Below are 15,927 nucleotides of genomic sequence, written 5' to 3' on the forward strand. Positions count from 1 at the left end.
ATGACAGTCCTGCCATCCAGGGATTAACCTTGTGAACCTATGCTGCAATGCCTCAATAGCAAGGATGTCCTTCCTCAAATTAGGAGACCAAAACTGCACACAATACTCCAGCCTTTCATAATTTTATACATCTCTACAAGATCCCCTCTCACCCTTCTAAACTCCAGTGAATACAAGCCCAGTCTTTACTCCGATACTCAAATCCTCTCGTTATGAAGGCCAACATGCCATTAGTTTTCACTGCCTGCTGTACCTGCACGTTTAATTTCAGTGACTGGTGTACAAAGACACCCAGGTCTCGTTGTACTTCCCTTTTACCTAACCTGACACCATTGAGATAACAATCTGCCTCCTTGTTTTTGCCACCAAAGTGGTAACCTCACATTTGTCTACATTATACTGCATCTGCCATGCATCTGCCCATTCACTCAACCTGTCCAACGCACCCTGTAATATCCTAACTTCCTCTTTGCAGTTTACACTGCCACCCAGCTTTGTGTCATCTGCAAACTTGCTAGTGTTACTTCTAATTCCATTATCCAAATCATTAATATGTATTGTAAATAGTTGCGGCCCCAGCACTGAGCCTTGCGCCACTCCACTCGCCACTGCCTGCCATTCTGAAAAGGACCTGTTTATTCCTACTCTTTGTTTCCTATCTGCCAACCAATTCTCTATCCATGTCAATACCCTGCCCCCATACCAAAAGTAAACTAAACATGTATGATATGGAAATGATTTTTGGATAGAAATGAATACGTAAAATGCTGGAAATTCTCAATGGAAATGTTTAATGACCTGATCAGACTAAATATAGCAACCTGAAACATTAACTAAGTTTCACTCTCCACAGATGCCACCTGACACGCTGAATATCTCCAACATTTTTCATCGTTTCTTTTCATTTGCAACATTTGCAGTGTTTTGCTTTTGGATCTTTATGCAATTATCTGCGTCAAGGTAGCATGTGATATCTGTGCATTTCACAACAAAGATTGAACTTAAATGTATCCAGGACTTTCCACGATGCACGGAATGCCCCCATCAGTTGTCAAACAGAAAAGGATTCGAATAAAAGTCAAATTCCAATTAAGCTTTTGCGTCATACATTATAAACGTCACTAATCATTCTTCCAGATTATCATAAACTCCCCAAGTGCTTACTGACTTGACAATTTATATGAGGAAAAGAGCAAAATGTAAGATCATGGATCATGATCTTGGTGCACTTGCAATAAATGACACGCGCTGATCAAACTTATGGAATGAAACCTCTACTACATTGGAGTTGCCACTTAAAATTAAACATTTTTTAAAACCTAACTTTGGCGCAATGTTTTATTTACGACGCGATAACCACACGTCAAAACAAACTACCACACCGTTGGCGCATTGTGCTTGACAGCGCTACCACTAGGCCTGAGCGCAGCCTCGGCTCCAGCAGAGTCGGTGCCCGGGCTCTGATGACCGCTGACGGGGCTGCTCTCGCACATTCTGCCGGTAGTGCCAGTGTCGGGTTTCGGGAAGTGGGTGTTGAGCGGCAGACGGTGGGTGGGTGGCCGTCCGTCCGCCCGCCCGGGGAGGGCGGGAGTGAGGGACCCCGCCGCTTGCCTTTCTGTAGGCCGCGCTCCGATCTCTCACCTTGTGTCCCAGTCATTCCAGCGCTGCCGCTTGTTCACCCGAGTGCTCAAGGGTCTTTGGCTCATTACCTTCCCCACAACATGTCATCCGCCTTCGAAAGGTGCGCCTGCCACCCCCAGTCGGACCCCCAGTCTGCAGGTCGCGGCGAGGCGAGGCGAGGGCGGGCAGACAGGCGGCCGTGGGACTTGAAACCCCTTCCCCCGGACAGCGGCTGCGCTGCGGACGCGGCTTTCGGTTCCGCTCGTGAAGCGGGCGGCGGCTCCGGAATGGAGCGGAGCATGCCGGGAACTGTCACGTGAGGGGAAGGCGCAGCTCCCCCTCCCCGCCAATAGGTGTCGCCGCGTGAGTGGCCGCAGTTGCCATGGAGGTGAGGCCTGGCGCCATTGCTGGGGAGAGTCAGGTACACACAGGGCAACCTGTACCCCAGAGGAGAGCTGGGAACCACTGAGAGAGAGTCAGGTACACACAGGGCTGTACCCCAGAGCTGGGAACCACTGACAGCAGTGAGAGAGGAGTCAGGTTCACACACCCCACCGCGTCATCCTCCTCCATGGAGGGCAACCTGTACCCCCAGAGTACACGGTAGCGCAGCGGTAGAGTTGCTGCTTTACAGCGAATGCAGCGCCGGAGACTCAGGTTCGATCCTGACTACGGGTGCTGCACTGTAAGGAGTTTGTACGTTCTCCCCGTGACCTGCGTGGGTTTTCTCCGAGATCTTCGGTTTCCTCCCACACTCCAAAGACGTACAGGTATGTAGGTTAATTGGCTGGGTAAATGTAAAAATTGTCCCTAGTGGGTGTAGGATAGTGTTAATGTACGGGGATCGCAGGGCGGCACGGACTTGGAGGGCCGAAAAGGCCTGTTTCCGGCTGTATATATATGATATGATATGATATGATATGATAGAGCTGGGAACCACTGACAGCAGTGAGAGAGAGTCAGGTTCACACACCCCACCGCGTCATCCTCCTCCATGGAGGGCAACCTGTACCCCCAGAGCTGGGAACCACTGAGAGAGAGTCAGGTTCACACAGGGCAACCTGTACCCCCAGAGGAGAGCTGGGAACCAGTGAGAGGGAATCAGGTACACAACTAAAGATCCTCCTCCATGCAGGACAACCTGTGCCCCCACAGCTGGCAGCAGATACGTAGACCTTGTCATGTCTACCACTGGCCCTCCTAAATGTAGGGTAACATTACAACACTGGTGTACAGTGAATCATTGGTCAGGTCCGGGTCAGGTCCATAGTCCCTAGAATGTCAACCACTGGCCCTGCTTGATGTTGGGTAACCTCCCCCCTGGAGCTGTCCACGCCTGGACTGCTGTACATTGAATTACAGAGTTATACAGCGTGGAAACAAGCCCCCGGCTATTCTCCTTGGATCCCATGCGATCTAATCTTCCAGAGCAGCCTACCATGTCAGATATCTTGCAGAAATCCATATATATAGCATCTACAACTCTGCCCTTATCAATACTTTTGGTGACATTTTCAAAAAATTCAATCTGATTTGGGAGACATGATCTCCTACGTACAAACCTATGTGCAGACTATCCCTAATCAGTCCTTGTCCATCTAAATACATGTATATCTTATCTCTCAGAATACTCTGGTAACTTTATGACCGGAGAGGATTTACAAGGTTATTGCCGGGACCCGAGGGCCTGTGCTATAGGGAGAGGTTGAACAGGCTAGGACTATATTCCTTGGAGTGCAGGAGGATGAGTAGTGATTTTACAGAGGTGCATAAGATCATCAGAGGATTAGATAGGGTAAATGCACAGTGCCTTTTACCCAGAGTAGGGGAATCAAGAACCAGATGACATCGGTTTAAGGTGAGGGGGGGAGTGGTGGGGAATATTTAATCGGAACCCAAGGGGCAACTTTTTTTACACAAAGGTTGCCAGATGTATAGAATAGGCTGCTTGAGGAAGTAGTTGAGGCAGGAACTATCACAACGTTCAAGAAACATTTGGACAAGTACATGGATAGGAGGGATGAAGGCAAACACAGGCAGGTGGGACTAGTGTAGATGGAATAAGTTAGTTACGGTGGGTAAGTTGCACCAAAGTGCCTGTTTCCGTACTGTATGACTATGACAGATGTTAGACTCACTGGTCTGTAGTTCCCAGGCTTTCCCTGCAGCCCTTCGAAAATAGAGGCACAATATTTGTCACCTACAAGCCTTCCGGCACGTCATTCGTATTTAATGATGATTCATGAATCTCAGTCAGGGGACCTGAAATTTCTTCTCTACAGAAGAGGCAGGTACCTATAATCAAGGGAAGATTGATTCCCTTGCCTTGACAACTAAAGTTCGTCCTTAATGTACGGTGATCTCTCCCCCCAGAGCTGACCGCCCCAGGGTCCGTGTTCAATGAATCCAGTACAGAAACCTTGCCCTGTTAACAACTGGTCCTCCTTGCTGTAGGGTAACCTGTGTCACCTGTGGCAGTGTCCAGACCAGTATACAGAGAAGCAGGTACATATACCTTACTATTTATTCACAAAATGCTGGAGTAACTCAGCAGGTCAGGCAGCATCTCGGGAGAGAAGGAATGGGTGACGTTTCGGGTCGAGACCCTTCTTCAGACTGATGTCGGGGGTGGGACAAAGGAAGGATATAGGTGGAGACAGGAAGATAGAGGGAGATCTGGGAAGGAGGAGGGGAAGGGAGGGACAGAGGAGCTATCTGAAGTTGGAGAAGTCGACGTTCATACCACCGGGCCGCAAACTGCCCAGGCGAAATATGAGGTGCTGCTCCTCCAATTTCCGGCGGGCATCACTATGGCACTGGAGGAGGCCCATGACAGAGAGGTCAGACTGGGAATGGGAGGGGGAGTTAAAGTGCTGGGCCACCGGGAGAACAGTTGCGTTAATGCGGACCGAGCGCAGGTGTTCAGCGAAGCAATCGCCGAGCCTGCGCTTGGTTTCGCCGATATAAATAAGTTGACATCTAGAGCAGCGGATGCAATAGATGAGGTTGGAGGAGGTGCAGGTGAAACTCTGTCTCACCTGGAAAGACTTACCTTACTACGTCAGCTACAGCTCCTCCTTCATGTAAGTCACCGTGCCGCCAGAAGCTGGTGTACCACCGACAGAAAATCAGGAACATATTAATTTACAATGTCAGCACAGGCTGATAACCTGTTCCACCAGAGCTGGCAGCGCCCGGACCGGTGTACAGTGAATCAGGTACATGGACCTCACCATGTCAATTAAAGCTCCTCCTTGGTACATGGTAATGTCTCCCCCCAGAGCAGGCAGTGTCTGGATCAGTGTACCACTGAATGAGATCAATGGAATAAACAGGTACATAGTCTTACCATGTCAACAACAGGCCTTGCTTGATGTAGGGGAACCCATCGCCCAGAGCCAGCAGAGCCAGGACCGGTCTACCACCAAAAGAGCGTCAAGTACTTTGACCTTGCCATGTCAACAAGAGGTCCTCCTTGATGCAGGCCAGTGAGAAAATAGGCTTGGATTTTACAATGAACATGAAGCTGCTGCTACTTAATTCTATTGAGGAATCAATTTGCAGCAACCTCTGGTGAATCTCGCTTTTACTTATTCGTAGGGAATTCAATAAAGAAGAATGGTGACAATGTGGAATGTGCTACCATGAAGAGTATTTGAAATGAATGGTGTCAATACATTTTTGAGGAGATTGCTGCTTGAGATGATGGAAATCATTCAAGAGACTTGCAGTAAAAGGTGAGAGCATCTGGGCAAGGGAAGAACTTCTATATTTTATCTTAAGACCAGAGCCCAATGGATCAGGTGATGAGGAGGGACGTGAAGGAAGTCCTTCAGACGTATATTGACATGCTGAGGATGGGGAAGCCTGTGGAGATCAGCGCTCGGAATGCAGCACCAGAGAATTGGAAAAAGAGCTATAACAACAAAACAAAAATGCAAGCATAAATCTAAAAATATGAAAATACTGGAAATACTCAGCACATCAGATTGTATCTGAGAAAAAACAATGTTAATGTAAGGATCAATGATCTATCACCTGACTGTAATCGCAATGTAACACAAATTATTGGCATTCTTCATCATCAGGAGATGTGATCTTCACAAATTCATGCACTCACATTGCCTGCTGTTTTTTGCCAAAGGAGAATATGATAGATTCTGCTCACCTGCACTGGAGGAGTCCATGGTCTTCCCGGTGCAAAAAGGGTGCCACAAATTATGGCATTTCAGGGATGTTCCTTACTCCAGCTGGAGAAGATGAGAACTTGATGCAGTATTGGCCTGAACATCCAAGTTGATGCAGAATTAATGCAGTATTGGCCTGAACACCAAGTTGATGTAGTATTGGCCTAAACACCCAAGTTGGTTCTGCTCCTGCTCTGTGCTGTAGTTTAGTTTTGGATATTTATGTGCAGAAAGGAATATTTATGTGCTGGACCTTTATTGAAACATATTCATCCGAATCATTGCTCTTGGCAGAGATAAATGCAGACAATTTCTCCCTGAAAGTCCTTGCTGAGAAGAGCCTGATGCTGGTGGTCATTCACCCCTCCTCCTCCCTTCTCCAGTAGTTTCTAACATAGAAACATAGAAAATAGGTGCAGGAGGAGGCCATTCAGCCCTTCGAGCCAGCACCACCTTTCATTATGATCATGGCTGATCGTCAACAATCAATAACCTATGCCCGCCTTCTCCCCATATCCCTTGATTCCCTTTCTCTGCTCTGTGCCATGTTATGCTTTTCTCCATATCACAAAGAAATTAACGACCGATTGGAGCAGGTTGTTTGAGGGGAAAGGAACAAGTGGGCTGTCTTCAAAATTGTGCTGACAAAATTTCAGGATATGCACGTCCCTGTTAGACAGAAGGGCAAGGCAGGCGAACGGAAGGAAGCTTGGTTGTTGAGAGAAATTGAGGCATTGGTCAAGAATAGGAAGGATGCATGGGACAGGTATAGGCAGCTGGGATGAAGGTATCCCTGGAGAAGTTTTGGGGAAATAAGGAGCAAAGTAAAAATGGAAATCAGAAGGACAAAAGGGGGCCAGAAGATAGCTCTGGCAGTTAGCATTAAGGGCAATCCCAAGAGATTTTATAAATACATAACAAGGAAAAGGGTAACTAGAGAGAGAGTGGGACCTCTCAGGAATCAAAGCAGTCAACTCTGTGTGGAGCCACCGGAGATGGGTAAGGTCCTTAATGAGTATTTCTCCTCTGTATTTACCGAGGAGAAAGACAGGAGGCTGGAGGAACCCGGGGCAGTCAATGGAAGTTCCAGTTTTGCCCAGTTTAGTTTATTGTCACATGTCTTGAGAGCAGTCAGTGTTAACGGTTGAAGAGGTGCTGAAGGTACTATCATGTATGAAGGTAGACAAATCTCCAGGGCCTGATCAGATATATTCGAGGACATTGCGGGAAACCAGAGAGGAAATTGCGGGAGTCCTGATTGAAATTTACGAGCCGTCTTTAAATACAGGAGAGGTGCCAGAAGACTGGAGGGTGGCAAATGTTGTGCCTTTATTCAAGAAGGGCTGCAGGGAAAATGCTGGGAACTGTCGGCCAGTGAGCTTAACATCTGTAGTTGGAAAGTTACTTGAGAGTATTCTGAGGGATGGGATATACAGGCCTTTAGACGGACATGGGCTGATTAGGGGTAGTCAGCATGGGTTTGTACGTGGGAGGTCGTGTCTCATAAATCTGATTGAATTATTTGAAGACGTGACCAAAAAGGTTGATGAGGGCAGAACTGTAAATGTTGTATATATGGACTTCAGCAAAGCATTCGACATGGTTCCGCATGGTAGGCTGCTCTGGAAGGTGAGATCGCATGGGATCCAAGAAGAGATAACTGAATGGATAGAGAATTGGCTTCATGAAAGGAAGCAGAGGGTGATGATGGAAGTTTCCTTCTCAGACTGGATGCCTGTGACTAGTGGTGTGCCTCAGGGTTCGGTGCTGGGCCCGTTACTGTTTGTCAATGTTTTGCATGGGAACATACACGGCAAGATTAGCAAGTTTGCAGATGATACAAAAGTGGGTGGTTTTGCAGATAGTGAAGATGGTTGTGAAAAACTGCAGCAGGATTTTGATCGATTGGCCAGGTGGGCTGAGGAATGGTTGATGGAGTTTACTACAGAGAAATGTGAGGTGTTGCATTTTGGGAAGTCTAACATGGGCCTACACAATGAATGGTAGGGCTCTGGGGAGTGTTGTGAAGCAGAGGAATCTAGGAGTGCAGGCGCTTGGTTCCTTGAAGATGAAGTCACACGTAGATAGGGTGGTCAAAAAGGCTTTTGGCATATTGGACTTCATCCATCAGAGTATCGAGTATAGAAGTTGGGAGGTCATGTTACAGTTGTATAAGACATTGTTAAGGAGGCATTTAGAGTATTGTGTGCAGTTCAGGGCACCATGTTATGGAAAAGATGGTGTCAAGCTAGATTTACGAGGATGTTGCCACGACAAGAGGATCCGAGCTATAGGAGAGGTTGAGTAGGCTGGGACTCTATTCCTTGGAGTGCAGCAGGATGAGGGGGGCTGATCTTATAGAGGTGTATAAAATCAGGAGAAGAATAGATCGGGTAGATGCACAGTCTCTTGCCCAAAGTAGATGAATCGAGGACCAGAGGAAATAGGCTTAAGGTGAAGTGGAAAATATTTAAATAGGAATCTGAAGGGTAAGTTTTTCACATAAAGGGTGGTAGGTGTATGGAACAAACTGCCAATGGAGGTGGTTGAGGCAGGCACTGTCCCGACATTTAAGAAACAGTTAGACAAGTACATGGATAGAACATGTTTGGAGGGATATGGACCAAACGCGGGGCAGGTGGGACATGTTGGCCGGTGTGGGCAAGTTGGGAAGAAGGGCCTGCTTCTACACTGTACCACTCTGTGACTCTATGAAGGGCCTGTTTCTACAGTGTATCACTCTATGACTAACCAGTGCGACTAGAATTTGGAGCAAAAGGGCTTGATGGAAGTCATCAACTGAAGATGATTTCCTATAAACATTAAAAACTGCTGCACAGATTTAATACTAATTGCATTCTTAGCTCAACACACAGTACCTTCTCCCCAAGGAAGTAACTTTGAAACATAGCTGCCATTTGAATTTAGGAAGCAGTCAGTTTACATAGATACAAGCTTCTTTGGTCAAAAACCTTGGCCATCGATGCAAGTTCTGATTTGTTCTGTACCTTTTCCTATCTCTAGTTTCCCTCTGCCCTGGCTCTCAGTCTAAAGACGGATCTCAATCTGAAATGTCACCTATTCCTTTTCTCCAGAGATGCTGCCTGACCCGTTGAACTACTCCAACATTTTGTGTCTATCTTTACTGTAAACCAGCATCTGCAGTTACTTCCTAAACAATTTTTATAACTTTTTGGGGGCAAGGGAGTTAAAATATTGACAAATCACCAGAACAAGTGCCATGAGATCTTTCACTTGACAAAGCAGACAAGGCATTGGATTAATGGCTCATTTCTGTTCCCGTTTATATCGTGGGATTGAGACCATAGCTTTCCGACACAAATGCTACAAAATGAACCACACCTGACACCAATACTCAAAATATCAGTCAATTGCTAACCTGCCAATAATTGATGATCTGAAACGATGTAGTTGGAAAGGTCCTTCCTGCTGCTCAGCAGCAGATACTCCATCAGTGTTGGGTTTTGTAATGGCAGCTTGGATGCCAATTCAGCAATGCATATTGAATGACATCACAATCTGCCTATTATGTACACATTCAGCATATTTTTGCATATATAAGCATTATTTATTGGTTTGAATAATTAGGAAAAGAAAAATAATAGCTGGGAATATGATGAAATTATAAAAGTAATCGGAACATTTGTATTTTAGCAAATGTGTGCGTATATGGAATTATTAGCTGAAGATGGAGGTGAGTACTTTAATGTTTGGCTATTGGGTATTTTGTGTAAAAGTTAACACTGTGGATACTTTATATGTGGTGCTCGATTTGAAATACATGTGGACTTTTCATCCATTTGTACATACCTTTCTGTGGGCATGAATTTTATGTATTTGTATGTTGAATTTTAATATTTTTGTGAGATATTTTCGATACGACTAAGGATTGTGCACAGACTTTATTTTGCCTCTCTGAATTCTATTTTTTGTTTGTCTGGATAAGATATTTTGGGTTTGGATGAGAAGCTTAGTGTAGCAGTTCTGTAGTACAACTCAATAAGTCTTCTAGATAAAAATATACAGAGAATAAGCGATGAATTTACGCTTAATTCGCTGTTCAGCCGTTTGCCATTTTACGCAGCTGTGTATCTTTTGCCACAGTTTCTGATTGGTATGCAAATCAATCCTATTGTTTGCAATAAAATTAAAGTGGAAGAATTGGAAACATAGCCAAGGAACATTTTCATCATGTTATTCCCTCTTCTCCCCTCTGCCGTTTAGATATAAAAGCATGAAATCATATACCACCCGTTTCAGGAATGTTTCTTCCCCGCTTTTTTCAGACTACTGCACAACCTCTCATAAAGTATGGTATGGTCCCAATCTTCCAACTACCTCAGTGCAGACTTTGCACTTTTTCTCTGTCATTGAAATGTTATAATGCTGTAACATTACATTCTTCCCTCTGGTATTTTTTTTCTTTGCACTACATGTTGTACTTGTGAGAAAAAAAAGGTGCCAGTGGACATACAAGAGTTCACATGCCGCAATTGGCTGTTGGACGTTAATGTAGTTTTTTACTTTTTAGAGGTGCGATACACTAAATCAGCGTGGACCAATGCAAAAGGAGCACTGCCAACACCAATACCAACTTTCGCAGGCCAAGTCATGAAGGCCAATAAAGCCCAGTGACACCATACCCTGAAAATTAAATGAGTAAATGCTTTTGCTTCTTTTTGAGTCCTAAATTCAAGAGCCTTTCGTTTTTAAATGACAAATTTTTAAATGACAAATACAGTCTCCGTAAATCATAAGGCTGATTATGTGCATTGTGGCTTGAAATAATATGCAAGAGTTTCAAGATTTATTAATACGAATGAATGAATACTTGATTTTGATTTTAAAAATAGTGAATATAGTTCCAAATGGAATATAAATATGATTTCTATAAATTTGTGCGTAATATCTGGAAATTGTTCACTACATGTTTGGATCTCAATATTACTCAACTGCCATAAAACCCCATCTGGGGAAGAGATCTGTTGTTCTTATCTGATGTAGCCTATGCATGACTCCAAACCAACCAATGTACTCGGTAGGCTTTTGGCTGTGTGGGGGATCAAGTAGCCCTGGTAAACCATGTGCAGGAACTTTGACCAGGTGTGTAGGCTGTTCACTTTATGGGGCTGTGGAGACCAGCTCTGTGAATCCACCTCAGGCATATCTCCTTTAGGTAAAGAAGCTTCCCTGCATGCTTTTGGATCTTGTGCTTTCCTGAAATTCCAACCCCGTTGAACAAAATGTTTGTCGTTACACCCTTCCCGTTCTACCTATCTCCCTCTCTCTGGCTTTACATTTCTCATTCACGCCTCTTCTTTCCTTATTTGACACCCTTTTGTCTCCTTGTTTTCTTTTTTCTCCTTCCTTCTTGTTTTGTCCCCTTTTGTCATCCTTTTGTCTCCTTTTCATCTCTAGCCTTTGTCTAACCATCAGCCATAAAACCCCGTCCCCCTTCATCTCTATCCACCTATCACGGACCACCATGATGGGAGGGGGGAAGAGCAATGGAGGACCCAGCATGGGGGTACAGCCGTGAGAGGGGGGGGGGGGAGATCAATAGACATTAAGGTGGGGAGGATACAAATGACAATGGAGACCCAGTGTGGCGAATTGTTGGGGGAGGGACAAAAGGGGGAGCCGGTGTGCTTTGTAACTTTGTCAGCGACGTACGGGGCTGCTATTTGTACACATTGTATACATTTGTACACAAGCAAAGAATCTCATTGTGCCTCGTCGCATGTGACAATACAGTATTTCCTATTCCTTCCTTCCTATTTCACTTGCCAGGCTTTGTCCCACCCTCATCTCTTCCACCTTTCTCCTCCCTGCTACTATCGTCTGAAGAAATGTCCTGACCCAAAACGTCACCGAGACATGCTGCCTGCCTCGCTAAGGTACTCCTGCACTTGGTGTTCTAATAAATGCCTTATAATTGTTAGATATGTGTTTCTTCACATTATTTTGGATATGATAATCACAAACTTATCAGAGAGTTTGTTGATTAATTCTGACTAAATGAATTACATATTTGTCAAGTTATTTAACTTATCGAGTACTTAATTGAAAGGTAGGATTCTTGATTTAATATTGTTAAAGGTCATTGGCACTAGCAAATAATATGAGTAAAAAACCAAGGCTGTGTTTTTACCGTACAGCAGCAGATGGAACTCTATTATTGCCAGAGAGGTCATGCTCTCAGACGTATTCTCTGGTGACGCATGCTAATGAGTTTTTGCAGGTGTAAACAGGCTTGAGTTCAGACTAACTCTTCACTTCAAAGAGAATAGGATAAACATTTGGAAAGAAAGAACATGAAACAATTTTTGAGAGATTGTAAGAATGGCATTACAAGAGATGTCAGCTCTGGATATGAAAGGCCTCCACTTATCCTGCAATCTCTGTAATGAGATGACATTTTCCTATGAGTCTGTCCTGTGAGAGAAATAATTCTGCTAATTTAATGCATTGTGTGAAAAATGTCTAGAGCGTTGAACCCAATGTCTTTTTTTGCAGTTTGGTATAAATCAGACTGTGCCATTTGGGTTTTTTTGGTGTTAAATTCAACATAGAACACTTCTTACCATTTGTAAAATACTGGAATTGGTAAAAACAAGTTAGGAATCCTCTGATAGAATAATTAAACAAGTGGCCTTATCAGGGACGTGGAAGTGAATGGTCATTTGAAACCAGGAATGATGCAACGAGGGCTTGCTCATCTCATGAAATACAACTCTGAAATCTGGGCCAGCGTAAACTGTTTATCTCCAGGACAGACAGTTCATCCTGTTAATGAGCCTTCAGTTGATTTATACTACACTTTTGCATGTGCTTTTATATTAAAAATATGGGAACAAAAACATATTTAGCCTTTTCAGTCTGTTCCACTGTTCGTTGTGATCATGGCTGGTCTGTAAGCTAATTAGGTGTACTCATCTATTCACCATATCCTTTAATAACTCTGAGGAGGGTACCTTGTTTAAAGTCAACAATTAACCTGGCATTAATTGTTCTTTGCCAAGGTGATTGCTTTATACAACCAGGAAATAAGTATTTCCTTATTTCATCCTTTAAAGGCAAGCTTTAGATTGTGCATTCTGGTCATAAAATCCCTGACCAGTCGTGGCTATCCCTCGAGTCGAGGATGATGGTCTATGTTCCATTGTTTTTATGAACTCTCAGGTGGCTTATGAGTCCAATCCTGGCTTTGAAAGTTCTTTGGCATTCAGGGCAGGTAATTCCAGATGTCAGATCGGGCTTTGGTTGTTGCTGCCTCTCTTTCCGTTTACTTCTCTTATCTTCTAATTCTGCGCATCAGTTGGGTTAGAAGGTCGCTGTCCCTTGTTGGATGACGGTTATGACGGTTCGCCAGAGTTTTCGGTCCTTGGCATTGGTTTCCCAATTTTCGATGTTGATTTCACATTTCTTCATGCTGGCTTTTAAGGCATCTTTGAATCTCTTCTTTTGTCCACCTCTTTTAGGTTTGCCTTTAAGCTTTGGTAGACGCTCGTCTTCCATCCGAACAACATGACCGCTCCATCTTAGTTGGTTCTTGATGACGAAGGCATCGATGCTTGATGTTTTTGCTTCATTCAGCAAGCTGATGTAGATTCCTCTGCCTTCCCAGCTGATATTTAAGCTGCTTCGAAGACATCGTTGATGGAACTTTTCAAGTGTTTTCAGATGGCGTTGATATGTTGTCCAGGTTTCTGATGCATACAGGAGCGTTGGAATCACCACTGCTTTGTACACTAACATTTTGGTGTCTGTTCAGATGTCACGATTTTGAAAGGCTCTTGGTCAAAGACGTCCAAAAACTGTTCCAGCACACTTAAGACAATGTTGGATCTCGTCATCAAGGTCGACATTGGAGGAGAGGTGACTTCCAAGGTACGGAAGTCATCTCTCCTCCAAGTAGAAACTGTGGCTCAGAACTTCAGGAAGAGGGATCGCTGACCAACATTGCCAGTGTGGGATCATAGTTGCCAATTTCCATCGCCCGGTGGGGGCTTCAAAAGTCTGGAGCTTCGATCGCCTCGTGGCACCACGAGAGAAGAATGAGGAGGAGATAAGACTTTTCTTTGCCTTCCATCACAGTGAGGGTGTGCCTGGAGCAATCACTGTGATGGCTGTTTGTATTAAAAATTGTAATTGTGTGTCTTGTGTTCTTTATTGTCTACTGCCGGACCCTGACGTGAGAGGACGCTGGCGCTATTTGTTCGCCGCTTCTCCGTCAGGATAGTTTGTCTGTTTGTTTTTATGTCTTGACTGTTTTTGTAAAGCATCTTTGAGCATTTGGAAAAGCGCTATAAAAAATAAATGTTTATTATTATTATTATTATTATGTCCTGAAGACTGAACTTGGAGGGTTATCTGTTTGTCTCGGACAGTAAAAAAATGATACAATGATAATCATGTTAGAAATGTGGAAAGAAAGGCTCTTTGGAGTTCCTGAAAATATATCAATTAATTTAACACTTACTACTAACTGATGCCTAGATTCAATAAGTAATCTCTTTGTGATGTTTAAAGAGGTTTTAAACCTCCTACAATCATGCCCTGATGGTGCCAATAAACCTAATCTTCGCATCCACCTCTATGCGACCTAAACTCACTTCACTTCTGCCATTTACGCAAAAGTGTTTTGAATCAAATAGAAAACTAGTTATTTTCTTGAGGATTTAAAAAAAATGAGAATTGATAACTTAATCAGATTACAAATACTGCAATATTAACAATAAATACTTTCTCACAGATAATTGCTTCATTGTGTTCAGTTTGATCTTTAAAGTACTCATGCTCTTATATTATAATAGTCACATCTGGTTTACATCTGCAATAACTTCCAATTTACCTTACATTTTTTCTCTCTCATGCAGTATGTGATTAGGAGTGCCCTTAATGCCACACCTGTAGCTTATATGTTGCATCAGTTCAACAAAACATGTGTCTAAATATCTGTGTCTGTTCCGGTGTTGTTTATCCTATTATTGAGACTGTACAAAGATGTTTGTGATGAGCATGGTGTAAAATGCAAGTCTAATAGAATCTGAAAGCATGACACATGGAAAAAGGTTTCATTTCGTATATAAATTTCCAAACCTCAATTATGTGCCCAAGGGACTTTCCAAGGGACGGTTGAGAGTACTGTATAAATGGTTAAGTGAATATTATATATCCAGAGAGAATCATATTAATCTCAGCCCAAAGTCTTTTAAATCACCAGTCCATAGAATGGCATTAACATTGCACTTTGTGAGAATCTAAACATTCCAGTTCCAAGTCGTATAAAAACAGATGACAACAGCCTGTTGAGAAAGTCTCTAATTAGTCACTGAACTCACTAACGACCTTTTCTTGAAGCTGTTGAAATTATGATTCCTGCATTGTAGAGGTAAATTAAAAGGTTAAGTCACAAGGCATGTGATTAATTTAACATAAACCAGTTTTGGGAAAGCTAATTTCAACTTAATTTTATCATAGTCAAACGTCTGTTCTACGTTATTAAAATTGAATTATGCACTGAATTTTACTTGCCAAACTACTCGGGTGTGAAATACAATTAATCCCCTCGGTTTTGTCAGCTGGAAGCACACCTAGGTAGAGTGCAGATAATTTTAGAGAAAAGCTCTATTGACCTGGGAATAAAATTCATTGTTTTGCCATAACATTTCCTCTTCCCATTTTATGGTATCCTTGCAAATTAATTGAATCAAAATACACCAGCTAATGATTATCCTGCACTCATTCAAAATATCTTTCAATTATATTTTCTCCTTATTTCTCCATAACATTCACTGCCCTTCCTTTTTTTCAAACTGTAACTGACTTGAATATGACTTTTAGTTTTCATATCTATTAATGGAATCCTGGCTGTACCTCATAGAATTCTGTATTTTGCTAGCTTTATGACAAAACACTCTCTCTATGGGAAACCCCACAAGAATAGAATGTTCCAAGGGTTCTGATTATTTTACTACTTTTTTCTGCATTGTTCGGAATTACTGAATGAAAATCTGTAGGTATGACAAAAACTTATTTTCGTTAAATGCATTAGATTTTTGTTTGACTGCATAGCATTCTCCAAAGTAAATTCCTA

General features: G+C 43.3%; 1 protein-coding gene and 1 long non-coding RNA gene across 3 annotated transcripts in view; one reads left to right on the forward strand and one right to left on the reverse strand.

Moving 5' to 3' along the window:
* Positions 1-1,841, reverse strand: part of smg1 (SMG1 nonsense mediated mRNA decay associated PI3K related kinase) — a 126,185-nt gene extending 124,344 nt beyond the window's left edge. The window contains exon 1 of the mRNA XM_078417527.1: positions 1,642-1,841. Coding sequence (XP_078273653.1) covers positions 1,642-1,706 — 65 coding nt within the window. The 5' untranslated portion in view covers positions 1,707-1,841. The remainder of the gene's footprint in view (positions 1-1,641) is intronic.
* Positions 1,842-1,941: 100 nt separating this feature from the next.
* LOC144603820 (uncharacterized) lies at positions 1,942-14,562 on the forward strand. 2 transcript variants are annotated; one of them, XR_013548663.1, is made up of 6 exons: positions 1,942-2,008; positions 5,221-5,357; positions 9,483-9,522; positions 10,360-10,487; positions 11,619-11,725; positions 13,310-14,562. It is a non-coding gene; the product is annotated as an uncharacterized LOC144603820 (long non-coding RNA). The 2 variants fall into 2 exon arrangements; XR_013548664.1 differs by lacking the exon at positions 5,221-5,357 and having other exon boundaries at positions 1,981-2,041.
* Positions 14,563-15,927: the final 1,365 nt, after the last annotated feature.

Source organism: Rhinoraja longicauda, chromosome 21 (assembly GCF_053455715.1).
Source record: "Rhinoraja longicauda isolate Sanriku21f chromosome 21, sRhiLon1.1, whole genome shotgun sequence".
NCBI classification, from domain to species: Eukaryota; Metazoa; Chordata; class Chondrichthyes; order Rajiformes; family Arhynchobatidae; genus Rhinoraja; species Rhinoraja longicauda.